This window comes from Erpetoichthys calabaricus, chromosome 15 (assembly GCF_900747795.2).
Source record: "Erpetoichthys calabaricus chromosome 15, fErpCal1.3, whole genome shotgun sequence".
NCBI classification, from domain to species: Eukaryota; Metazoa; Chordata; class Cladistia; order Polypteriformes; family Polypteridae; genus Erpetoichthys; species Erpetoichthys calabaricus.
In genome coordinates, this window is record NC_041408.2 from 65210631 (window position 1) to 65237565 (window position 26935).

Genomic DNA, 26935 nt, shown 5'->3' on the forward strand with positions numbered 1-26935 from the left:
TAAGCTAAAAGAATCCCTATTTAAATTGTCTGCTTCAAATCTTTCATCCAATCATTTCAAAACTTTAATATTTATTGTCCAACTATTACTACATAATCAAATTTTACAGAAATGTCAGTTCCTAAATAATGATTTGTGAGTTTTCTTTGGCTATATTCTGGTTTGATAGAATTCTGATAGAATTAAGAATAATAAAATATTTTTTTACCTTCCGGAGCATTTTAGCAAAACCTAGTGCTTTTGAAGCTCTCTCTCTCACTTCATGGAACAGCTGCTTTAATGAACGACTTGTCTCAATTACTGATCTCCTGGTGGCATAAATACAATGTCATTTTTAGACATATATGCCAAATAAATTAATACTAATACAAGCTTTTAATCCAAAAACATAAATAAATGATGTGCCTTGCCTGATTTCATCCGAGGCTGTACTGTCATCAGCATTCTCCCAGAATTCATCACAGCTCTTCTGAAGTCCTGCTTCCATAAAGTCTCCTGTAGATTTCAGCAGCATTCCTGCTATTTCACTAGATAACATACATTAATTTTTAAATTATCATTAAAAATGTATTTAATAGTTTCAAACTGATAAATAACATTAATGAAGATATTGAATTAAATTATTATGTCTTTAAATTTAAAAAAATCTAAGCACCTAAAAACAACTTTATTAATCCAAAAATTAAAAAAAAAAAAAAACATGCTAAGATTTAGAGTGGGCCTACAGAAGCGCATTAGGGCCACGGTGGAAAAAAAAAAAATATGGACACAGTGATGAAAAAAAAAAACTAAATGTCGAGATTAAAGTCGATATGTTGACTTTACTCTCGACATTTCCATCGAGATTCAAGTCGACATTTCCACTTTATTCTCGTAGTTTATTTTGTCATTAAAGTAGAATGTCGTAAATTAAACTTCATCTTCAAATAAATATTTAATTTACTACACTTTCTCAAACCCAGTTATAAATTATGTAGCACATTAAATGCTTTGTGTTAAATGTTCCCCGACACGGTTATTAATCACTACGTGCTTCTTAAACTGACTTCCTCTTGCATTGAGGAGGCGCAGGCAGCGATCGACGCACAGAATACATTAATTTCATGATAATCCTGCTCTCTGAACATTTAGAATGCTAAGATAAATACTTGATATCATTTTCATGATGAAATGCATTAAATCAGGTATTAAACATGCACTCTGGTGTACATTCAGTGTAGAGAACTTTATGGCAGGTGTGACGAGGCTCCAAAAAACTGGATGAATGAATGGGTATCGCACAGGTTTAACTGAAATATTGTGTAAATGTTGGGTTTGTGATCTGGTGGTCGAAGACACAAACACAGAATTCAATGGATGTTCTTCTGTCCGGACTTTCATTATTGCATGCGTGCTGTCTCTATCTGACGTACCAAACTCCCCGTTCCTATCTTTCCTTTTTCATTCTCCACATAACCAATCACCACACGATAAACGTCTTTGTGAAATTAAAACTAGTTATAAACTTAGACCACAGAGTGTTCAGAACTTTAAAAAATCTTCGTTATACATTTTTAAAAATGCCATCCATTCAGGGTTGCGCCCATCCCAGCAAGCATCGTGTGCCAGGCAGGAACAAGTCCTGAACGGGACGCCAGCTCATTGCATGGTGAATACGAGCACACACATACCCCAGGGTCAATATAGCATAACAAAACCCCACTGCCTACATGACTTTGAAAGGAAACTGAAGCACGCAGAGTAAACCTAGCAGGAAAACATGCAAACTCAAGGCAGGGTACACCCGGAACCCCCTTGCTGCCAGGCAGCTTTGCAACCTCTACGCCACCGTACCCCCACAGGATTAGTACATGCTTTAATGCATTTCATCATGAAAATGATATCAAGTATTTCTCTTAGCATTGTAAATGTTCAGGGATCAGAGATATCATAAAATTAATGTATTCTATGTGGTGATCACTGCTTGCTCTTTGTGCAGAGGAAATCAGTTTAAGAAGCACGTAGTGATTAATATGGCTCGGCGAACGTTTAACACAAAGCATTTCATGCACTACATAATTTATGACAGGGTTTGGGAAGATCTACTAAATTAAATATTCATTTTAAGATGAAGTTTAGTTTACAATGTTCTACTTTAATGACAAACTACGCGAATAAAGTTAACATGTCGACTTTAATCTCGACATTTAGTTTTGTTTTTTTTCCCCCCACTGTGTCCATATTTTTTTTCCCCACTGTGGCCCTAATACACCTCCGTAGGGCCAGTATCTGTGACATTTCAAAAGTGAATGAACTAATTTCTTAAAGATATCACAAAGTATGGAAAGGACGTTTTCCTTTTCTGTGTAAATCAATAGGATCCTAAAGTTCAATCACATTAAAACCTGTATATAGTTTGAAACAAAGAGGCAAAACAGTAATGGAATAATGCATGATTCTCAGTTTTTTTTTTTTAAAAAAAAGATACTTTGTTGCTTTGGCTGTACTTTAATTGCAAATTGAGAAAGCAACCACAGTATCATTAAAAGTAATTTTTGCTACCATGAGAAGAGCACACAAATAACATATAGGATATAGTATACACTTTACTGGAATCAGACGAAAAATGGATAAATTCAGACTGCATGCACACAAAGAAATTGTGGTAATTTACCATTTTACACTCAAAGAAATATGTCACCATAGTAAAATGGAGATGATGATGGTACTTTTTACTCAAAAAATACTTATTCATACTGATCAAAGAACAAGTAGCGCAGCAGGAAATAATGTGAAAAATAAATCAGCAATTTACTTGGGTAAATATTTCCAAAATAAGTTCTTTTAAAACTGTTTTGTTAATTGTCATTATTATTTAAAAATAAAACATATTTAATGTATATATAGTATTAATATGATACAACTACAACATTATACAGTAATACTGGTTATCTAAGTGCTCTAAACGAACAGTTTATTTTAATTCTTTAGCAGATGTTCCTTTACTTTATTAATAAATCACCTTTACAGATAATTCTTTTCTATTAAAAATGCTTTTTTGTTATCGCACAAAAACCTTAATACACTGAACATGCCTTTTGCATGTCATCAGAAACCAGCAAACACCTCAATAAATAATGTAATGTAATCAAACAACATATTATATTGCACATTTAGTAAGAAGCAAAAGATGCAACACATGAAAAGGATACATCTATATTCAACATATTACTGAAACAAAGAATAGCCAATCTAAAATTCTATGAGCACTATAGTACTTACCAGAACAGCTTTCCGGACTGAGACTCTCCACCTCGAACATAAGGAGTTATTACTTTGGTGAAATTCCACTCTTCTTCTAGTACATTCTTTAAGCTGTGAGATGCTTGAGGTAAATGCTGTAGCATTTGGATCCAGCTTCGCATGTAGTCAAAATATACCTTAAATCAGGAAGAGGACAAAATGATACCATATGACATCAGTAAAACACAGCTGCCACAGTGACAGCAACTTTAAATTTAGGAACAATTAGCCAGTTTACACTGTAAAAAACATCCAAAAGCACTCCACAAGCACAGATTAAGTGCACAGTTTCTGATGATTTTTACAGGCTAATCAGCGATTTGGTAAAGCGATTTACTCCTAATCATATGTTTGTGAATTTCCCCTTGGGATTAAAAAAGTATCTATCTATCTATGGTGGTTTAAAGGCAGGAGAGTCCAGAGCCATATCAATTAAACCTCAAAGGAAATGATTTTTTAAAACAGGAAAATATACTGCAAACAATGTTTACTGGTGATAAAATGTAAATTAAGTATGAGGAACACTGAGCAAGAATGTCAATGTAGTTTGCTCATTCTTAATGTTTTAAATAAAACTGATATAGTTTAGAAAGGGTGTTTCAAACTTTCCATTTATAATCAGTACTTGTAATTTTAAAAGTTACTAGCCAACGCCGCATAATTATGTATTGATGGATGAACACTTCCTGAAAGACACAGTTGTCCAAATGGGGTTGGTTTGAGTATACGACTGTAAGTGAATGCAAAGATGGAACTCTGGAGAGAGGGCGGGGAAGTGGGCCCGAGAGGTTTCGGGTCCTAACCGTCCAATGACGGGTCGGCACAACCGGTAACGATCCTTCCGCAGGTTCACCTACGGAACCCGTGTTAGGACATTTACATCCTCTAGATAGGCAAGTTCGATCGTCTGACACCCATTCCGCCCCCGCCATTCTAGTGTGCCGATTTCTTATGTCATCTCTTAGTCATCGTTCAGTACGCACTGCCTGCTCATGTGTCCGCCCCAAACTCCTCACCTGAATTGCTTTTGTCTGTGTATAGTCCACATGCACTTGTGAGTCATGTTGACTGTTCATTTTCCACACACCGCCTCAGTCGCATGCACCTGTAAGCCACGTTTGGGCCGGGTGAGGTTTCCCGTGTTGAGTCCAATTAAGCCAAAGGCTCCACACCTGGTGGTGCCCTTCAGTCAATTCCTTTAAGCTTCAGCTTTGCAACCATACGCTACAGTTCACATGCACCTGTGAGCCACGTTCGAGCCAGGTGAGGTTTCCCGTGTTGAGTCAAATTAAGCCACAGGCTCCACACCTGGTGGTGCCCTTCCGTCAATTCCTTTCAGTTTCAACTTTGCAACCATACTCCCCTGGAATCCAAAGACATTGTTTGCCCGGTTGGCTGCCCAGCGGGTCATGGGAATAACGCCGCAGGATCGCCAGTCGGCATCGTGTACGGTCGGAACTACGACGTTATGTGATCTTCTTCAAACCTCTAACTTTCGTTCTTGATTAATGAACACATTCTTGGCAAATGCTTTCGCTCTCACGCCATGGTCGGCTGTTTAATGAATTGTTGGTGGGCAGGGCTCTGTGAGTTGGCGGGCGTGGCGGTCTTGCGTGCGTCTTGCTTGCCATGGACTTTGTGAATTATATATACAGATAATTAAAATGATACATTTATTTTACTGGTGTACAGAATATGTGAGATATTTTACTTATTATTTTAGATACTGCTGTTTGCCTGATTTTTTACTATAATTATCAAGACAGTATGACCAGCTTTGTTCGATGGAATGACATACAATTGTAAAGTCTTTTATGCAGTAAAATTAAGTATCAAGGGGCCTCATGTATAATGCCGTGCAAAGAATTCACACTAAAATATGGAGTATGGACAAAACACGAAACATGTGCACGTACAAAAAAATACAGATGCATAAAACAGTCCATAAGCAAAGTTGCACACACTTTCCCTTTATAAATCCTAATCAACGTGAATTTTAACGCAAATTCACGCGTCTAGAGCAACACCCTGACTCCTCCCTGAATTTTGCATATTCAAATATGAAAATCAATACTGTTATAGTGTGGAATAGTGTTCCCTTCCATTCAGTGTTTTGTTAAAAGACAATGGCAAAAGCACATGGAAAAAAAGAAGAATTTCAATGAACGTGAAGTGGAGGCAAGCAACATTTGGTTTACCAAATGTAATTAGAGAGCAGTCAACTGCACCCCCATTGCAGTTGTAGAAACAAAAAAGGAAATCAATCGAGTAATATAGCATGGCAGAGACACTCAAAAGTTCTTTTTTTCTTTTTTGGACAATATTACAAAAGCTGATCCCTGTGCCGAGGACAAGACTCCAGGTGATGATGGTGCCGCTGTGCAAAGAACATCTTAGGGCACTGGCTGCTCACACACCTCTGCCTCAGACACTGCTGAGCCTGGCTATGTGCTGACAGTCACTGATCTGGAGTGACAAAATGCAACAGTGGATGCTGTAAGAGATGTTGCAAATTAACTAAGGAATATAAGGGTTGTAGTATGTGATATTGACAACAAATTAAATGAATTGGTTAAAAGACAAATGCTGCATCTCGCTTGCCTGTTTTTACATTCTGCTAATTGCATTCCAATGAAGTTGTAATGCTGTCCGATTTGGCAGATCATTTGGTGTGTCAGGTTCAGGGTCATCATAACGCATCTCTTCAGGTATGGGCAAGCCATGACTGTCTCTAACATTATGCAGCACTCTACATGCTTGCACAATGCAACACAATTTCTTTGGACTATAGAGTTGCACAATGCTTTCTATTTACATTAGCAAATCCATTCTCTGAAGGCGCCTTTATAGTGTACCGTCGCGCCAAGCGCCACAATGCATAGATTCTCTGCTCTTTACATGGCTGTTTGAGGTGACTCACTATCCATAAAAGGACTGCTTGCCTTTTGCCGCACTAGTTGGAAAATGCACATGCAACTGTGTGGAGTTGCTGTTTTTACAGGCTCTCCTGCTATAGATGATGTAATGCCAGCTCATTCTTTTGGTGATTCATCCCTGGCTGATATAACTTGTCCAAAGCCGTTGCAATAGCAATGGGCGTGCAGTTAACTGCTCTGATTACATTTGGTACACCAGACGTTGCTGCAAATTGCACTTTCATGTTTGCCAGTTCGACCAAAGTGTAAGGAAATTTTATATATCTGGATGACAAGTGGATAATACCAACACATACAGCTGCCATGGCACGACCCAGTGATGACTGTGAAAGTTCATATTGAAAAGCTCCAGTGGCTAGGGTGGAGAGAACTTGCAAAGGTGCATGTAGAACACAATTTCTCAAAGTCTGCATTTGTAAAGCCAGCGCCAGTTATTGTGGTGTTATGGGTCCTGGGTTCCAGTTGCATTGGGTTGGTAATGGTGTGGAGCCTTCCCATGCAACTGGAGTCTTAAGGAGGGTGGAATGTGGTGATATGGGTCCACAGCTCTTCCAGCAAAGGCCAGTTCGATTTTAAATAAATAATCATAGTGCTCGCGGCATAGCAAGGGGGCGTGGTGGCTGTAGCATCTCAGGGCAATCTGTGGTGTGGGCGTTTCTCACCTAAGTGCACAGGTGAGAGACTGCCCACATCCGTGATTGTTCCTGGGGCTAATGTGCTGCAGCTGCCATGTACTCTCTGCATATATAGAGAAGCCCGAGACGGTTAGGGAAGAAAGGATGAAGAAAAAGAGAACGAGGTGAAAGAAAGAAAGATGGAGGTTACGGGTGGAAGCAAGCAAGCAAGCAAGAGAGAGAGCGTGCGGCGGTACGAGACAGTGAGTGAGCGAGAGCAGGCTCGCGGCAGCTGAGCAGACAGCCTGAGTGTTAGGCCGACACCCAGGGTGTAGTAGTTGTTGTCGCTCCCGCAGAGTTTGTTGCAGGAAGTACGGGAGTGACCGGGAGATGGGTGACTCTCCGCATGGGGCCGCGGATGGCAGCGGTGGGATGAGCTAGCAGTGGGGACAGAAGAGGAGACCGAGCAGCAAGCGGGATTGGTGCCAGACTTTTTGAGGACCAACGTACCCGAGCCGGAGGAGGACATTTTTAAAGGACAGAGCTTTTAATGGACATTTACTTATTACTGGTTTTTATTTGTCTTTTAAAGGGTTCTGATTCTTTTAATGTCCTGTTTTTATGAGGAGGGGCTTGGGTTGGTTTTATGGTGGGATTTGTTTTAGTGCTTTTATTGTTTTTGTGCAATGTAGAGTGGCCGAGCTGTGGACCTGGTCTCCAGTTGCATAGGGTTGGTGGTGGCGTGGAGCCTTCCCATGCAACTGGAGTCTTATGGAGGGTGGAATGTGGTGTTATGGGTCCACAGCTCCTTTAGCAAAGGCCAGTTTGTTTAAAATAATCACCATGCTCGCAGTTTAGCGAGGGGGCGTGGTGGCTGTAGCGAGCCGCAGGGTGATCTGCGGTGTGGGCGTTTCTCACCTAAGTGCACAGGTGAGAGACTGCCCACATCCATGATTGTTTCTGTGGCTAATGGGCTGCAGCTGCTATGTCCCTCGGCATAAAGGGAAGCACGAGCTGGTTAGGGGAAGGAAAAGAAAAGAAAGGAAAGAGAACGGAAGGTGGCAGAAGAAAGCAGGAAGCAAGAGAGAGAGAGAGAGTGCGCCGGTGCGAGCGAACGGGCGAGCAAGAGCAGGCTCGCATGGGAGAAAGCCCACGAGGGGAGTGTTTGGCCGACACTCAGTGGGGCTGAGAAAGCGGTCGCTCCAGCTGAATGATTCAGGAGCTGGAGTGACCAGTGGTGGAATCAACTGGGCCGTTGATAGGAGCGGGAGTCATGGAGGCTTTGGACTGGTTTAGCCTCAGCGTGAGCACCTTGGCCACTGGGGAATTGACCAAAGTCTCAGTGCGGTTGGGAGCCCGACGTAGCCAAGGAGGGCTACCGGACCTGAGTGAAAGGCAGCTGTTCCTGCAGGTAGGCGACTCTCCTGTTGAGTAGCCCAGACGGGAGTAGCAGGGGAGCCGCCAGGGTAACAAAGGACGCCGGGATTAGTGTTTTTAAACGATTGCTTCCTGTGACATTTTACCTTGTTGTTTTTAGTGGATTTTTCTATTTATTGGTTTTTAACCTGTACACGTTTATTTATATGGATTATTTATTTATTGAAACTCTGAATGAACTGCACAGCACTTTACTTTGAACACTGATTTGATTTGGATTATTCTTTTAATAAAAGCACTTTGCACATTTATGTACCATCCCCTTGCTATTGTTGCCTCACTGTCTAGCTCATCGGTGACATTACCGACGGTGTTGGGTTCAAGGGCTCTCAGACCAACGAGGGGAGCACGGAGCTGAACCCGCATCGTCACAGTTCAGCACACAGCTCCAAGAGGTTAGTTCTTGGAAATCGAAACCGACTTAGAAGCCAGTCATCATCATCTATAAATATGCGCTCTCTTCTAATTCTACCATTTGCAATGTTTTCTAACAACGCTAAAGCAGCTACCGTAGTCTGGCCATTACTTGCACCATTATATTGTTACAGAATGATTATTATGAAGGGAATTAAATCTGTAAACGCTATGCAATTAATTTTGATGTATTTAATAAGCCCTGCCATAATAGATGCGAATGTAAATAAGAAAGGGACACCACACAGAAACAGTAGCTCTGCTTTGACGCTGGATGCCGCTGGGTTGTGTACGCATGGTGCGAGACAGCCGGGAAAATGTGCATGGCTTTATGGCAAGTTTAGTTTTTATACATCTCGAAGTGTACATGGAAACAGGCGTACACAACATTTTTGTGTGTACACATCATTTATACATGAAGCCCAAAATCTGGAGAAAAGGTATTCATCTTTAACTTGGGTTGGAGAGAGGGATAATAGAAGTGTTTCACTGTACCTATCTACAGTCTATCACTTTGATTCTAAATTCATGAGCCTCTCCCAGACTCTATTTTCAAAATTCGCCACAGCTGCTCTCCACACACAAACACAAGCATAAACTGCACCGTACAGATAAACAAAGCTTAAAATGAAAACTGAAATAAAATATTTCCATTTCTTTAAAAATGGCAGGTAAAATGATAATCTAATAATAAGCACTCAAAGATGTTAATGAAAATAAGACATTTTTTTTGATTTTTATAAAAACTAAAGTGGAAAACCAAACTTCTCATGAGCAAAAACTATACAACAATGATTTATGTACCCAAATGTACAATGCAAAGAACTACCCTAAGTTCTTGTCAATAAGCCGCGGCTTATCTAAGGAAAAAAGTTGTGAAAATGAAAAAATAGAATATCGGCTTATACATAAGTCCGGCTTATACATCCATCGCGGGGGTTGCGTTCCAGAGCCACCCGCGAAATAAGAATATCCGCGAAGTAGAAACCATATGTTTATATGGTTATTTTTATATTGTCATGCTTGGGTCACAGATTTGCGCAGAAACACAGGAGGTTGTAGAGAGACAGGAACGTTATTCAAACACTGCAAACAAACATTTGTCTCTTTTTCAAAAGTTTAAACTGTGCTCCATGACAAGACAGAGATGACAGTTCCGTCTCACAATTAAAAGAATGCAAACATATCTTCCTCTTCAAAGAGTGAAGCAAACAAATCAATATGTCTGTTTGGCTTTTAAGTATGCGAAGCACCGCGGCACAAAGCTGTTGAAGGCGGCAGCTCACACCCCCTCCGTCAGGAGCAGACAAAGAGAGGGAGAGGGAGAGTTTGTTTTTCAGTCAAAAATCAATACGTGCCCTTCGAGCTTTTAAGTATGCGAAGCACTGTGCAGCATGTCTTTTCAGGAATCAGCTTTACAAAAGATAGCAACGTGAAGATAATCTTTCAGCATTTTTAGACGAGCGTCCGTATCGTCTAGGTGTGCAAACAGCCCCCCTGCTCAATCCCCATACGTCAGGATCACAGATAGTCAGCGCAAGATTGACAGAAAAGTAAGCAATCTAGCTTCTCAGCCATCTGCCAATAGCGTCCCTTGTATGAAATCAACTGGGCAAACCAACTGAGGAAGCATGTACCAGAAATTAAAAGACCCATTGTCCGCAGAAATCCGCGATATATATTTAAATATGCTTACATATAAAATCACAATTTAAATGACCGCTACGCGCTCGTGTTGACTCGGCGACGCCCAGAGCAGAAAGAACGCGCTCCGGCCGCTCCAACCGCGCCATGCGGGGAGTGAGAGAGACGGCAATATCTCACACTCTCTCCCCCCTTAAAGAAATTAAATGGGCGCGAGTGAGACCACTGACCTCCCTCCCTTCTATTAGTTATAGGTTATAGTATGTTCGGCTTATCCATGAGTCCGGCTTATCTATGATACGATTTTATTTTAAAAATTCGTATGATTTTTGGTCTCCGGCTAATACATGAGTCCGGCTTATAGACAAGAACTTAGGGTAGTATTTAATATATGGATGGCTCCTGTTATGCAAGTGTATGCTAAACATTGAGAAAAGAGAAGAATTGGTGTATAGTTAAAAAAAAAAAAAAGAATTTTCTGTTGCTTATTGTCTCTAAAATGTATTTACTTTAGATTCTTAAGTGTGTGCATGCACCTACTGAACGATGAAAAAAGAAAAAATAGTTAAATATACCAGTTTATAAATAAAAACTTTTTTCAATGAGATACTGCAAATGCTAGAAAGAGCACCATTGCTCTTACATAGGTAAGCTAACTTACAATATGCTGCATAAAACATAAAGCACCATGAAACATCACATTTGCATCATAGAGCACCTTGCATAGAATACATAAGTAGAAAATCTTTTAGTCTTTTTGTACTGGAGTGGTGGAAATATACTTTGCTAAAATGTCCTTTAAATGAACATGCCTAATAACAAACAGTAGAAATCACTTTGCACTTTTTCCTTATAAAAAAGATCACAACACATTATGAAAAAAGAATATGATTCTGAATAAACATGTTCTCAAGAAATTCACTGTGTGACTGAGTTCTCCTTTTTATAATGAAAGAAAGACACAGACACAAAACATGATCAGGGTATACAAGGTGGTGTCAAAAGACCTAATGGATCACATAACCAAAAAAAAGTTGAATAAATCGGCATGTATGTTCTTAATAAACTAAGAATTCAAGTGGATGGCAAGCCAGCATCGCAAAGCAATGAGGGCACGGATCCAGCTGTGCCAAGATTTGTTACATTAAAAAATAGAGCAACCAAGCACTTGCACTGAAAAAAAAATACGTATGACTGAATGAAAAACATTATTCTATACAATTTTGTAAATTTTATTTAATAATAAACTCTGTTTACAAAATGACTTGTCCTGGAGAAGACAGTTTAAAGGTGACTGCCTTTTTTCTAAAGAAGAAAAAGAAAAAAGAAAAACTGGCAGGAATACACACCCCAATCAACATTTTGGAAGAAAAACAGTCATACATATATTTGTGGACTGGACTACAAGTGAAGCTCCAGAGTTCTAGGTTCAAATCCCCGGGAATGTATTGTGCTGTTTTTGTGGATTTTGCTTGCCCTCATTATGTATACATTGTTCTTCTCGATTGCTAATATGATTTTCTTCCCACATCCTAAAGGTAAGCAAGTTAGGTGAACTAGCAATTTAAAATTGGTCCAGTATGAGTTAAATGGTGTGAAAACTGGTGCATAATTTCCCTCAGATCTTTCTGAATAATGAGGTAAATTTTAACGTGAAGAATAACTGGCTTATTTTGGACATTCTGTTTAGAACAGCTTTAATATCTAAGCTATATGATGTCAGCTTGTGCTCCACTACTGACTGGACCTTGCTGGACTATAAAATTAAAATCAGGCATAAAAAAGGACTACTGAACAACATACACTGTATTTAGTACTCTACTGAGTCTATTCTTAATGAAATGTACGTCTAGGAAGGCAAATGTGAAAAATTAACTACATTGTCTTTGTTACATATGACAATAAAGCATTATGTAAATACTTCTTTGCTAGTGACTGCCACACTGAATAGTTTACAGAAGGATGGAATATACAGGTGCAACTAGTAAAAGCATCACTGACTTATAATACATTCTATAGTAATGCCGGATCTTAAGTGAATGGTGGATCATGGGATTGATGATTAATTTACAGTAATTATAGCAAACCAAATAAAGAGAACATTGAGCACATTTATATAGCTAGCCAAGCACGGCGGTTTCACTGACTTTTGCCTTCTTCCAAAGTCTCAGTATACATGTGTGTACAGTACAGTAATAAAACAACTGAGTCAAACTTTTTGAAAAATTAAAAAAATGGAAGAATATTAACATTGACAATCCACAATTCCCAGCTTGAGTGAGAAGAAGGGATGGCTGTCTATTATTATTTTAATACTTTTTATCAAATTGCCAAATTAAGTTGAAATGGATCATTCACCAGGAGCATTCAATAATAAGAGAACAGTCTTATTCAAAATATTGCACAAATTGATTTTATAAATAGGAGCACTTTCTCTTTTTTTGGCTAAAATTTTTAATAGGATCTTAACACCAATGTTAATATGTATATTTAAATAGATGTTGTTGGCTGGAATGTCTGTGGTCTTAATCATAACCTTAAGGGGAAAAAAGTGCTTTCACATCTATTCTTGCCTAGTGCAGATTTAGTAGTTCTATAGGAAACTTAAACTGTTAAGATTCATCTATTTATATACTGTAAAAATACAGGATATTCTTAAGGGGACAAATCATGTCATATGTATCAAAGAAAAATAAACTGCAGACTAGACAGGCTTCAAAGTTGATCTTTAAGATTTCAATAGATTGCTTTTCTTAAACTATGGGTCACAGCCTAAATTGGCACATGGACATGTTTCTGATGGGTTGCAATATAATTTTTGAATAAAATTAGCTGAGCTTGTATAACCTTACATTAGTAAGTGATATACTACCCTATATTTGACATACTATTTGTTGTGACAGTACACAATCTGAGACTTTGCCTTCAAACAACACCAACGATGCATCGTGCACAGCTTTCATTTCTATAGGATGAAAACATAAATACTCTCTGCAACACTACCAAGTCACTCACAACTTGTAGTTAAAGTGATTTGGCCAATGGCAAAGGCACTTATATAAATAAAGGAGGAAAAAGGAAGGAATGACACAGACTAGCTTGTGAGGCAAAGGAACCACTACTCTAGTTTGAAATGTCAAACTGAACACAAAAGGTGTGACATAAAGATGTGACATTTTCTAGGTGTTGTAGTTGAGGTTATATATAATGCAGTGTGCTAAATGCAGTTTCAGTGGCCATGGACAACCAGTTGGTGCCTTACTATGTGTACACCGTTATAATACATGTTAAAACTAAATCTGTAGCAGAAGGGAAAAGATGATATTGTATTAAGTTTAATGGTAGTTTACTGGTAGTGTAAATAACATTTTTGTTTGACCATTAAGATATCCAGAAAATACCAAAAGTGTGAAGCAGGCTGTAGAGCAGAGCCCTTGGCATGCAGCACAATGTAAGTCAGTAACATTAAACATTTCAGACTGAACTGTTTGCCAAATTCTTCAATAAGATTTATGCTATTACTTATATAACATAGAAAATGGGTACATTTTTTGGAATAATTTAGCTACACACTCAACTTATTATTTAGCTTATTAAATTATTAAATGAAAACTGGGTTATGCTGAACAAAATGCAAACTCTTTTAGAAAAATTAATTGTTAATGATGGAGCACATTTGAAAAAAATATTCTTTAAAATGGTCATTCATACTATGCTTTCAAAAAATCATAAAATCCTCATGCTGCTCCTATTATAAAGAAGAATTTATACTACAGCCTACACTAAGAATTTACACTGGCATTGACATACATCAGAAATCTATTCACTGTTTTGAATGTATTATTTTTATTAACAGAATGTTTACCTTCCACTTTTCTGTTTTCGCAATATTAATGTGAGAAATATAATTGAATGGTAATAAAATGTTTTCATTGTTTTTTCTTTTATGGCCATTCTTATTTGCCTATGTATGGCTCTGCTGTCATTATGGTAACAATCCTTTTCTAGTATGGTACTGATTTTCTTATTTGAGTTCTCAAATTAAAAAGTTTAAAAACACCTGCTATAGTTGATCAAAAACATGCATTATTCAAAAAACGACTGTTACTAGAAACAGAATTTATCCTCCTGACTACAAAGATACACAAAGCACTTATAAATTAACTTGCCATAATCACTAAAAACACAAGCAAAAGGCACTTTCAGAAAAGCAAAAGCATAAAAAGAATAGAAAAATCTCGGAACATAAAAAACTAGCATCTCTAGGGAATACCAGAAGTCCTTACATACATTGGAGCGTAAAGAAAATAAAACTGAAGTTAACAGCTTTATGATAAAATATAAACAGACAAACAATTGATGTTCTCTAAATCCAAGATGCTATAAACTCAAAGATAAGTATCTAGCAAAATGCTGTAAAAAGTTAATTGCTAAATGCTGTCAATGTTTGTAATAGCTGGAGACCATAACATTTTACAAAAATCACTGTGTAAGGCCTCATAACAGGTTTTGAAACACAACCTAATTAAAACTCATAAATGGAAGCTTTTATCAGGAAAACAGATTAATTTTGTCTAAAACACTATGTTTCCATGACACCAATGATGTCATACACAAAAAAAAGTTAATTACATACTGTGTTAAAGCAGGAACGTGTAATTTTATTAAATGAATATTACTCATTAATAATACATGGTTTACATTTCCCTTGTTTCTGAAATGTGATTATTTTTTCCCTAGAATAATGAAAATGTTAGCACTTGCATGACCATGTAAGTTAATTACATTATAAATGCAAGAAATATATATATATATATATATATATATATATATATATATATATATATATATATATATATATACCCTAAGTTCTTGTCAATAAGCCGCGGCTTATCTAAGGAAAAAAGTTGTGAAAATGAAAAAATAGAATATCGGCTTATACATAAGTCCGGCTTATACATCCATCGCGGGGGTTGCGTTCCAGAGCCACCCGCGAAATAAGAATATCCGCGAAGTAGAAACCATATGTTTATATGGTTATTTTTATATTGTCATGCTTGGGTCACAGATTTGCGCAGAAACACAGGAGGTTGTAGAGAGACAGGAACGTTATTCAAACACTGCAAACAAACATTTGTCTCTTTTTCAAAAGTTTAAACTGTGCTCCATGACAAGACAGAGATGACAGTTCTGTCTCACAATTAAAAGAATGCAAACATATCTTCCTTTTCAAAGGAGTGCAAAGCAAGCAGTCAAAAAAAAATCAATAGGGTTTTTTGGCTTTTAAGTATGCGAAGCACCGCCGGTACAAAGCTGTTGAAGGCGGCAGCTCACACCCCCTCTGTCAGGAGCAGGAAGAGATAGAGAGAGAGAGATAGAGAGAGATAGAGAGAGACAGATAAAAAAAATCAATACGTGCCCTTTGAGCTTTTAAGTATGCGAAGCTCCGTGCAGCATTTCTTTCAGGAAGCAGCTGCACACAGCCCCCCTGCTCACACCCCCCTACGTCAGCGCAAGAGAGAGAGAGAGAGAGAGAAAGTAAGCTGGATAGCTTCTCAGCCATCTGCCAATAGCGTCCCTTGTATGAAATCAACTGGGCAAACCAACTGAGGAAGCATGTACCAGAAATTAAAAGACCCATTGTCCGCAGAAATCCGCGATATATATTTAAATATGCTTACATATAAAATCACAATTTAAATGACCGCTACGCGCTCGTGTTGACTCGGCGACGCCCAGAGCAGAAAGAACGCGCTCCGGCCGCTCCAACCGCGCCATGCGGGGAGTGAGAGAGACGGCAATATCTCACACTCTCTCCCCCCTTAAAGAAATTAAATGGGCGCGAGTGAGACCACTGACCTCCCTCCCTTCTATTAGTTATAGGTTATAGTACGTTCGGCTTATCCATGAGTCCGGCTTATCTATGATACGATTTTATTTTAAAAATTCGTATGATTTTTGGTCTCCGGCTAATACATGAGTCCGGCTTATAGACAAGAACTTAGGGTATATATATATATATATATATATATATATATATATATATATATATAAATATATATAATTTGTGTGTGTGTGTATATACAGTCATATGAAAAAGTTTGGGAACCCCTCTCAGCCTGTATAATAATTTACTTTCAACAAGAAATATAACAGTGGTATGTCTTTCATTTCCTAGGAACATCTGAGTACTGTTTTCCGAACAAACACTTTTAGTGAAGCAGCATTTAGTTGTATGAAATTAAATCAAATGTGAAAAACTGGCTTTGCAAAAATGTGTGTACCCTTGTAATTTTGCCGATTTGAATGCATGTAACTGCTCAATATTGATTACTTGCAACACCAAATTGGTTGGATTAGCTCATTAAGCCTTGAACTTCATAGACAGGTGTGTCCAATCATGAGAAAAGGTATTTAAGGTGGTCAATTGCAAGTTGTGCTTCCCTTTGACTCTCCTCTGAAGACTGACAGCATGGGATCTTCAAAGCAACTCTCAAAAGATCTGAAAACAATGATTGTTCAGTATCGTGGTTTAGGGGAAGGATGCAAAAAGCTATCTCAGAGGTTTAAACTGTCAGTTTCAACTGTAAGGAATGTAATCAGGAAATGGAAGGTCACAGGCATAGTTGCTGTTAAACCCAGGTCTGGCAGGCCAAGAACAATACAGGAGCGGCATATGCACAGGATTGTGAGAATTTTTACAGACAACCCACAGATCACCTTCAAAGACCTGCAAGAACATCTTGCTGCAGATAGTGTATCTGTACATCATTCTACAATTCAGCGCAATTTGCAGAAAGAACATCTGTATGGCAGGGAGATGAGAAAGAAGCCCTTTCTGCACTCACGCCACAAACAGAATCGCTTGTTGCATGCAAATTCTCATTTACACAAGCAAAATTCATTTTGGAACAAAGTGCTTTGGACTGTTGAGACAATAATTGAGTATTTGGTCATAACAAAAAGTGCTTTGCATGACGGAGGAAGAATACCGCATTCCAAGAAAAACACATGCTACCTACTGTCAAATTTGGTGGAGGTTCCATCATGCTGTGGGGCTGTGTGGATAATTCAGGGACTGGGGCCCTTGTTAAAGTCGAGGGTCAGATGAATTCTTCAGGATAATGTTCAAGCATCAGTCACAAAGTTGAAGTTACGCAGGGGTTGGATATTCCAACAAGACAATGACCCAAAACACAGTTCGAAATCTACAAAGGCATTCATGCAGAGGGAGAAGTACAATGTTCTGGAATGGCCGTCACACAGTCCCCTGACTTGAATATCATCGAAAAGCTATGGGATGATTTGAAGCAGGCTGTCCATGCTCAGCAGCCATCAAATTTAACTGAACTGGAGAGATTTTGTATGGAAGAATGGTCACAAATACCTCCATCCAGAATTCAGACACTCATCAAAGGCTATAGGAGGTGTCTAGAGGCTGTTATATTTGCAAAAGGGGGCTCAACTAAGTATTGATGTAATATCTCTGTTGGGGTGCCCAAATTTATGCACCTGTCTAATTTTGTTATGATGCATATTGCATATTTTCTGTTAATCCAATAAAATTAATGTCACTGCTGAAATACTACTGTTTCCATAAGGCATGTCATAAATTAAAAGGAAGTTGCTACTTTGAAAGCTCTGCCAATGATAAACAAAAATCCAAAGAATTAAGAGGGGTTCCCAAACTTTTTCATATGACTGTATATTATATATAATATAATACCAAGGTTCCACTGTGTATTATATGTATATATATATATATATATATATATATATATATATTGATATACATCAGTGATCAACTATGTGAAACACAATATATAAGAGGCTATTGTTATATAACATACAGAGGTAACTTATTTTGGAACCAATGTGCCATGCTTCTGTATATAATGTCTACACATATTAAACTACTACATAGCTATCGAGAAAAGGCAGAGAAACTATTCAAGGCATCACGGTAGATACTAAATAAAGAAGCTGGTTATGCATAAAGCCATGTGGAACAAATAAAAACAAAGTAAAAATCTAACACTTACCATTAACATTTTATGAAGATCCTCTTCAAACTCATCAATATTGCTGTTTTTCTGCAAGCCTTGTAGCTCATTAATCACTCCTCTTAGCATGAACTGGTAGTATTGTTTCATGAGTAAACCACCTTTCAGAACTTCTTTGCATTCTATCACAAGCTATGAAACAAAAGAGATTTAAAAAATAGCAATTTAGTATGTGTTTGACAGTCTGCACCCTTTACTTTCAATACATGATTAATCAGTTTACCTAAATTCAAGAAGCATCACTGTGCTAGGGTTTACAGGGTTTAACATCTACCAACTTCACCATCCTTATCTATTCCATTTGCACATGCAAGTATTTAGAAGAAAGAAATGCCAGACAAATAAAATAAACAAATTTACCATTAAACTAACACTGATCAATGAAGAGACAAACAAAATACTGTAAGAACTATAATGGAGTCACTCTGTACATTATGATGCAAATTATTAAAAAAAAAAAAGTTTATTACCACACAGAAAAAAATAAAAAGGTGGCACTTGTTCATCACAAAAATGTTGCTTATGCCCGTTTCCATACACACTTTGAGATGTATAAAAACTAAACCTGGCATAAAGACATGCACATTTTGCATATGCAGTTTTTTGCTTAGTTTTGCAAACTGGCCGCAATCAGCGTCAAAGCAGTGCCACTGTTTATGTGAACATCAATGACGTGGGATTTATCAAACAGCATATTGTTTACAAATTTAAGGAACTTCATTGTAATCATTCTGAAACAATATAATGGTGCACACAATGGCCAAACTATTCCAAATGCAATAGCTGCTTTAGCATGGTACTCTCAGTGCACCACTCAGAGTATTTTAACCCATTGTATCTGTGTGTGTAATCACAGCTATACAGCAGCTGATCGGAAAGACCTGGAGCCACTTATAGCACATGCTGCCTCAGGAAAGCCACCAGCATCTGCATTAATTGTACTCAGCCATGTACACAGTCTATTTGAACTTCTCCCATCCGGCAAACACTTCAGAACTTTTCCTGCATGGGCCTTGAGGCTCAGAAACAGTTTAATCTCAAAAGCTGTAAATGTACTCAATCAGTCCATCAAGTGGCTCCTGGAAGAACACTTTGTACTTATTACAATTACCTCATTGTAAACTTGCACTACAACCGTAATATTGCACAACCTGAGCCCCATGATGAAAACATTTGCGCTATCTGCACTATATGTACATGTCTATTGTAATTATGCTTTCATACTACATGTTTTTCATTGTATTATTATTATTGTTATATTATATATATATATATATATATATATATATATATATATATATATATATATATATATATATATAGAGAGAGAGAGAGAGAGAGAGAGAGAGAGAGAGAGAGAGAGAGAGAGAGAGAGAGAGAGAGAGAGAGTCATTTTATAGGAAAATAAGCTTATGAAGGATTTGAATATTGAATCTCATTGTACCATACAATGACAATAAAGGAATTTGATTCGATTCAATAGAAGAGAGTGTGTATTTACAGTTGATGATGACTGGCTTCTAAGTTGATTATGATTTCCAAGAGCTATCCTCTTGGTGATGTGTGCTGTTTATTAGAATGTATACTTGATGTCATTTTTATGAGGAAATGCATTAAAGTATGTAGATTACATTTTACAAATAAACTGTTAACTTCATTTAAATAATGTATTCTGTTAATAATTACACATGTGGGGGCAGAGTAGAGCAGTGGTAGCGATGAGCAGGCACCCTGTCCAGGGATTGTTCCTGCGTCATGCTGAATGCTTGCTGGGACTGGCACAACCCTGGATGGATAGGTGGATGGAATAATGAAACACGTATTGCGAAACATTTTCAATGTTCCTTAAAAAGCTTTGAAGAATCGTCATTCTAAGATTACAGCTGGTTTTACATTTATTACAGAGCTTATATTGTGGCGATTAGTTACGTGGTGAAAGAAAATGGAAGGACAGAAATTGGGGGTTGGTATGTTTAACAGACACAATAGTGCTGAAATAAATGATTTCATCGAGGGTCGCACGCATCCCAGCAGCTATCTTGCAGGAGGCAGGAACAGGGTGTTTACTATAATATAAATTACTATAATATTATACTTAAATTCTAAACAGAGGTAAACACTTGCAATGTGAGCTTTCCTCCTAAATGTAACTAGCTATAGTTATGTCACAATTTTTATTATGAAAGGCTCCTCTACTTTTTTTTTTTTTTTTTTACCAGTATTTTGTGATGGGTTTAGACTGGACTTCAATTTGCTCTTAACTACTGTAAATAAATACAATAAAATAAAAATTAAAAAAAATTAAAGTGGCCACTGTAAGCAGCAGTGTTCAAGTGCTAGGAAGCATGCAGCTACAGTAAAATAAAAAAATTTAAGTGACAAAGAAAAGTAAACATGTCGAGTTATGCTGTGATCTGCAAATGGATTTCATTAAACTGTGGCAAACTAGTTGAAAAATCTTATCTTCGATTTCATAGACTTGTACCCATTGTAAACTGTAAAAGCAAATATCACAAATTAAGCTGAACTAACCTGTTTAATGCTTAACAAGGAAGGCTCTCCTGCAGGGCGTTGTTCAAGCCTCAGTTTGAGGCACTCATGGATGACATTCAAGAGTACACGACACAAAACAAGGAAGGCTGGCTCAAAGGAGGGTAGATCCATTGCCAACAACTCATCCCAGGCCACAGAATTGCTGTTTTCCTCAGAACTGGGCAACTTTGTTGATAAGTGCTTGGTAAGTTCTGGCAAATAATCACTGCATAGCATGGGATCTGGAAAATCTGAAAGCTGAGAATAAACAAAAGTGATTATGTAAGAGAAAGCGCCACAGTTAATGAAAAATAAGATACAAACATCTTTCAACATTTCAACAACCTCAAAAGTTATTTCAGTTGTTAAAGAAAAAAAAAAGATGCCATGAAACATTTTATCTTAGTTACATGTGTGCTATTCCCCAACAAAAACTGAATAAAGCACATAACAGTACTCGATTTGAACAATCACTGGGTAATTATTAGGACACTCTGTAGTTAACACAGTGGAAAAGATGGAATTATGACCATTTCATTCATATACAGTATGACGTAAAATATATGAAAATTGATTGTCCAACTCAGTGAATTTGACTCCAGAGGGAACCAGTTAAATGTCTAACTCAGAATCCTAAGTTTAAAACAGTGTAAATAAATAAAAAACAGGCTTTAAGATTTACCTGAGATGTGAAACCACTAGTTGAAGTTTTATATAAAGTACACTAGTAACTGCTGTGCACTGCAGCTGCACTAAGTGTTAACAGTAACTGTACTAAACTCTTTAGTCACAGGTGAGTGATCCATGATAAAGGTTGGGAGCACCTGAGAGTTAAGCTTAGTTGGAAGTGGAAATCACTAATGTACTGTTAATTTTTTATTTGATACTTTTTGCCTATTGTATGGAATACACTATTAATAACAAATATGAAACGTGATTCAAAACAGTGAAAATGTAACCACCCAGGTTGCTGAATTCAACATTTTCCTCAACTGTAAATTATAACAAACTATATAAAATTAATAGCCTTAATCTTACAGGAAAAATTCTAAGCTTGCATGTTTGAACAATCTGAATACTATACTGTGAATTTATCAATAAAAGCATAAAATAACATTATGCACACTAAACTGGTTTTATGTTTTCAACGTAAATTTAAGCAGAAGTGTTGTTTGGTAGTTCTCCAGTTAACCACAATTTACAGAAAGCAGATTATCACAAAACAAATCACTTGTATTCCATGAAACACAGATAATATGATATAAGCTGTAAAGAGCAGAGACTACTATGTATGCTATGCTTTTTCTGGCATAATGGTCAAAAATTTGAAAATGAAACCTTGCAAACTGCACAGAACCTCAAGGATATGTGAGGTGTCCTGGGTTTGAATCCTGTGCTTAGTCATCGTCTGTGAATAATTTGCATGTTCCCTCAATGTCTACATGGGCTTTCCTCCAGGTACCCCAGTTTTCCTCAAATGATTCTTAACCACATGCAGGTTAGATTGACTAGTGATTCCAAATTGACCCTGTGTGTGTGTGTGTGTGTGTGTGTGTGTGTGTGTAAGTAGGAGCCAACTCCCACGTTTAACTCAACCACATTCTTCATATATCTGTGATAGATAAAATTATTTTCTATATTGCCAATCAGAAGGGTCACATGTCTTAAATCTTTAACAAATCTGTAAACCAGCTTTCAGTGAAAAACATCTGAATTCATTTTCAGTGTTGAATAAAAGGCAATTGATTTTGTACCTATTGTTCTAATAAAACAATGAGTGCCATGGTGATGCAGTGGGTGCTGCTGCCATTTTAGAGATCTAGTATCCAGGAATGGATTCCCTTGCCCAGTTATTTTCAGTGTGGAGTTTGCAAGTTCTCTCTCTGTCAAAATGTGTAGTAATTGGGGCTTTCAATTGACTGGCATCCTATTCAGAGTGGTTTCCTGCACTGCAGCAAGTGCTGGTGGGTAAGGCCCAAATAAACCACAACCCCAGTCCCCAATCACCAAATAAACAACCCTAAACTGGATTATGTGGACTTGAGAATTTTACTTTATATTATGTAATATTTAATAACTGAAAATGAGCAGAACCTTCTGTAACTTCGGAGTAGTTAATAAAAGATATCACATTTGTAACATTACCACTTGGGCTACTTTGCATGAATTAGATTATTTAGTTACTTAAAAACAGGCTTAAGTAAAAAATAATTTATACATTTGAACAGTTCACAATTTTAGTAAATTTGTATTGCTGTGAACCCATCCTTCTTTACTGACTATGACATAAGAGAAAATAATGAGAAAAAAAATTAGAAAAAAGCAAAACACACCAAAAAAGTTACCTGAAGAAATGAGGAAAACAACAAAAAACAAAAGCCTATACAATATGTAAAACATATCCCAAATATGGTGGTGTTAAATATGCTGTATATAACATGTTAAAAGACAAGAGATATAAACTGAATTATTTTACAATCAGGGATATAGGGGACTTCAGCATGGTATTTTATTTAGTTTTTATTTAACTTAAGCAAGATTTATGTAATACATACTCATGCAGTAACCTTTTATAGTCTTTAAGCAGCAATGTAGAGATCATTAACAGATTGCTGTATAATACAACAGGAATGTGCCCCAAAGCTCCATTCATACCTGCTCACACTCCATTACCAGCTTACTAGTTTGTGACTACTTAGGTATTAACTTATGCCAATGTTTCATTACACATTTTACAAATGTGTGAAGAATTGAAAGTACAAAAATATGTTGCATGAGTTGTCATCAACTGTTATTTAATTAAATGGATGCTCAGCTATACAATAAATGCTATCTCAGGTCTCTCTGCATACGTAAGGTAAACAAATGTCACCTCTGCAGTCCAAGTGCTGCTTGAACACCTCCAAGAAACCACACACTGATTTTTCAAGAGTTGAGCTCACCTGCTTACAACTGGCTAGGTGCACTTGCAGTATACAGCGGATTTTGAAAGTCTAACAAACTTTTTTTATATTATGAACATTTATTAATTTAATGGTTGAAATAAAGACAAATTACTCAAACCTGTTTTCAGCTTTAATAAAATTTACTACCAATATGAAACCCAAATTGAACATTTCAATATTTCCAGGAAATATAATTAACAATAAAATAACACTTCTGAATGCCGAATTTGCAAAAGGGTACATAGGTTTTAGAAAGAGTGTGGTTCTGTGTGAAATTGTAACCAATTACTATATCATGGAATGCTGTAAAGATAATAAATGGTACTACCAAAGATTAAGACATTCCTCCAAAATGTATGAATGGCTAAGGTAAAAGTACATCAGGCATGGTACCAAGTAGCAACCTTAAAGGAGGTACAGGAGTAACTGGTCGCTGCCTGCATACTACAATTATTTTGTATATTTTCCAAATGTCTGATAGAATACATAGAGCAATTTCCCAAAAATAAAATACAGGATGGAAAAACCTTGATGACATCAATCTATTCCAAGTTCTCCACACCTTTTCATCAACATTCATAAAACACCTCCACAGCAAATAGCACTTGCTCTGAGCAAGGCCATACAAATTTTCAAATACGTAAAAATCCAAAATACCAAAATACAGGGGGAAAGTTTCAATTTTCTTGGAACAAATTACTCATCAGATCAATTCTTATACATGAAACTGAAACTGATTAAGAGTGTTATGGAAAATGCATTATGCAATACACTGAAGTGATATGCTAATTTATTCACACATGCAGTTAAACTCGCATACTGTGTAAAGCAATTTGTTATTAAAACACTGACCTATGAAATTAACCAAATGTTTTATGCTTACAGTACTGGAAATTTTAAGTGTGGCCTAGATGGAAAGGTAATGGACTGAAAACTTAAAGCTGTAGATTCAATCCTAATGCATGTCTTCCCACAATAACTGTAAATTCAAAAGAATGAGGAAATTATTTAATAGATTATCTTCTAGCCAAATTTTTGGTGAAGTGTAATACTGTATAACCTGGAAAAAATGTTATTACTTTACTCTTAAACACCACTTATTTATTTTATTTAATATGCAAGATGGAGTTGCAACATTATATGCAGTTATTCATGACACTCCCAAAAAGCAATTATTTGATGCCCTGTTAAGCCTGATATGGACAGCTATTACTGTAAAGAAAAACAGACATTCTTGAAGATTTAATATGTGCTAGAAATGTGAGATCATTCATAATGAAAAACACATTATTCACAAAGGCTAGAAAGGATGCCTCGGGGTAGCAATTTGAGTCTGTTTAATGTAAAAAGGTTCAGCTATATATAAACACAAAAATATAGTTTTTACCTCTTGTTGCTGGTCATTATGTATTAATGCAGAACGTGCTCTTTGTAAAGATCCATCCATTAACTTATGTAGTCGTAAAATAAGCTTCCTGAGACCCATCTGTTTGAGTGCTTTATCCACAAATGGCCGATAAATAGATGTGGAACAATATTTGCTAAACCCAGCCTCAGCAACAAGATCCTGAGCTCCTGAAGATGTAATGTCATCCTCTGATATGACCCTCTCGAGCCTGGGTGTTTTGTGATTGTATTCATCATTGTTAGGGGTAATCTCCCCTTCCATGTCCTCTATCAGCTCTTCTTCTTCACTCCCCTCTGTATATGTAGCTGTAGAGTCATTTTCCTCATCTTCCTCCTCCTCATTCCCTTTAGATGGTCGGGGAGAAGGAATCTCAAACACTGGCCAGCCAATATCTGAAAGATTCTTTATACCCAAAACTGTCCCCATAATTCTAAGCTTCTGGTTAAGATCCTTTGTAATGTTCAACCATAAACAGAGTGCCTGCACCCTGCTTTGAAAATCCTTGGCAGCATATTTTTCATAATCCCTTTGAAGAGTCAACAATGATGGGTAAAGTGCTTCTACAGACTCTAGCAGCTCCATAACTCTTTTTACCTGCTCAAAAGACAACCTTTGACGTTGGAGGTGTTCATGATAACTTGAGGGTCTCATAGGACTGATTTGCGAGACCTTTTCATGGTCGTTATTTTCATCATCCTCCCCAACAATATCATCACAACTACCATACTCCTTTTGATTATTCAAGCTCCTGTAGTCAACTTTAAAGTGCAAGACCTCATTAATTATTTCTGGAATGGCCTGCCGAGCCGTATACAAAAACACATCCTGATCTCCAATGGAGCGGCGTGCATGCCATGCCTGCAGTTCAAGCCATATTACTTCATTGTTCATACCCATAAAGGAGGTATTCTCTATCTGCTCTTTCTCTTTTTTCTTTGAAGAAACTGAGGTAAGTTTCAATAAAAGTCGCAATGTTTCAAAGAATTTCAACCGATCAATTGGGCAATCAGTACGAGATGTCTGCCGTGTAGTCCTAGCTAATGGCACCGGCATAGAGTGAGGATGTTTTGTACTGACACAGCCAAGACTGAGGTAAGGCTTGCGAGGATCCATGTTTTTTGGAAGGGACCCAGTTACAGTGTCTAACATAAAAGAGCCTTCAAATGTTTTTTTATGATCTCGCTCTGTTGACCGAATATTTGAGCGATGCTTTTTTCCTTGCTTGTAACTATGTTCTTCTGGAATCTCGCCTGGTTTGCCGTTTTCTTTTTGTGGAGTTTTGTTGGAAACACTCATCTTGTCTGAAAAAAACAGATACAGAAAAATATTTATACATAGTCCAAAACAACTTCAATCTTAAAATACACAGTATGCAACAACTTATTACTAAAAATATCATGACTATCATGTGTAAAATTGTACATAATTTCAGGTTAAAAAAAAAAATGCACATGGAGTAACATTCAGGTGCGTTCAGGGACTTAGCCGATTTGAAAGCTGGAGCATTTAAAGGTTTAGTTACTCCATCAAAGATTCCGTTATCACATTTTTGTTTATTAAATATTATTGTAAGAGTGAGTCACAAAAAATAACAATGATAATAGAATGCAATTACATGAGTTACTAAATTACTTTAAAAAGTTTTTAAGAGTACTTTACA

At 37.1% G+C, this 26935-nt stretch overlaps 1 protein-coding gene across 3 annotated transcripts in view; it reads right to left on the bottom strand.

Moving 5' to 3' along the window:
- Positions 1-26935, bottom strand: part of map3k4 (mitogen-activated protein kinase kinase kinase 4) — a 172905-nt gene that overhangs the window by 42817 nt on the left and 103153 nt on the right. For all 3 annotated transcript variants that reach the window (XM_028820135.2, XM_028820134.2, XM_028820136.2), the window contains exons 3-8: positions 25255-26576; positions 20923-21180; positions 18370-18522; positions 3262-3419; positions 411-527; positions 209-308 (exon numbers count right to left, since the gene is read on the bottom strand). In XM_028820135.2, coding sequence (XP_028675968.1) covers positions 209-308; positions 411-527; positions 3262-3419; positions 18370-18522; positions 20923-21180; positions 25255-26576 — 2108 coding nt within the window. The remainder of the gene's footprint in view (positions 1-208; positions 309-410; positions 528-3261; positions 3420-18369; positions 18523-20922; positions 21181-25254; positions 26577-26935) is intronic.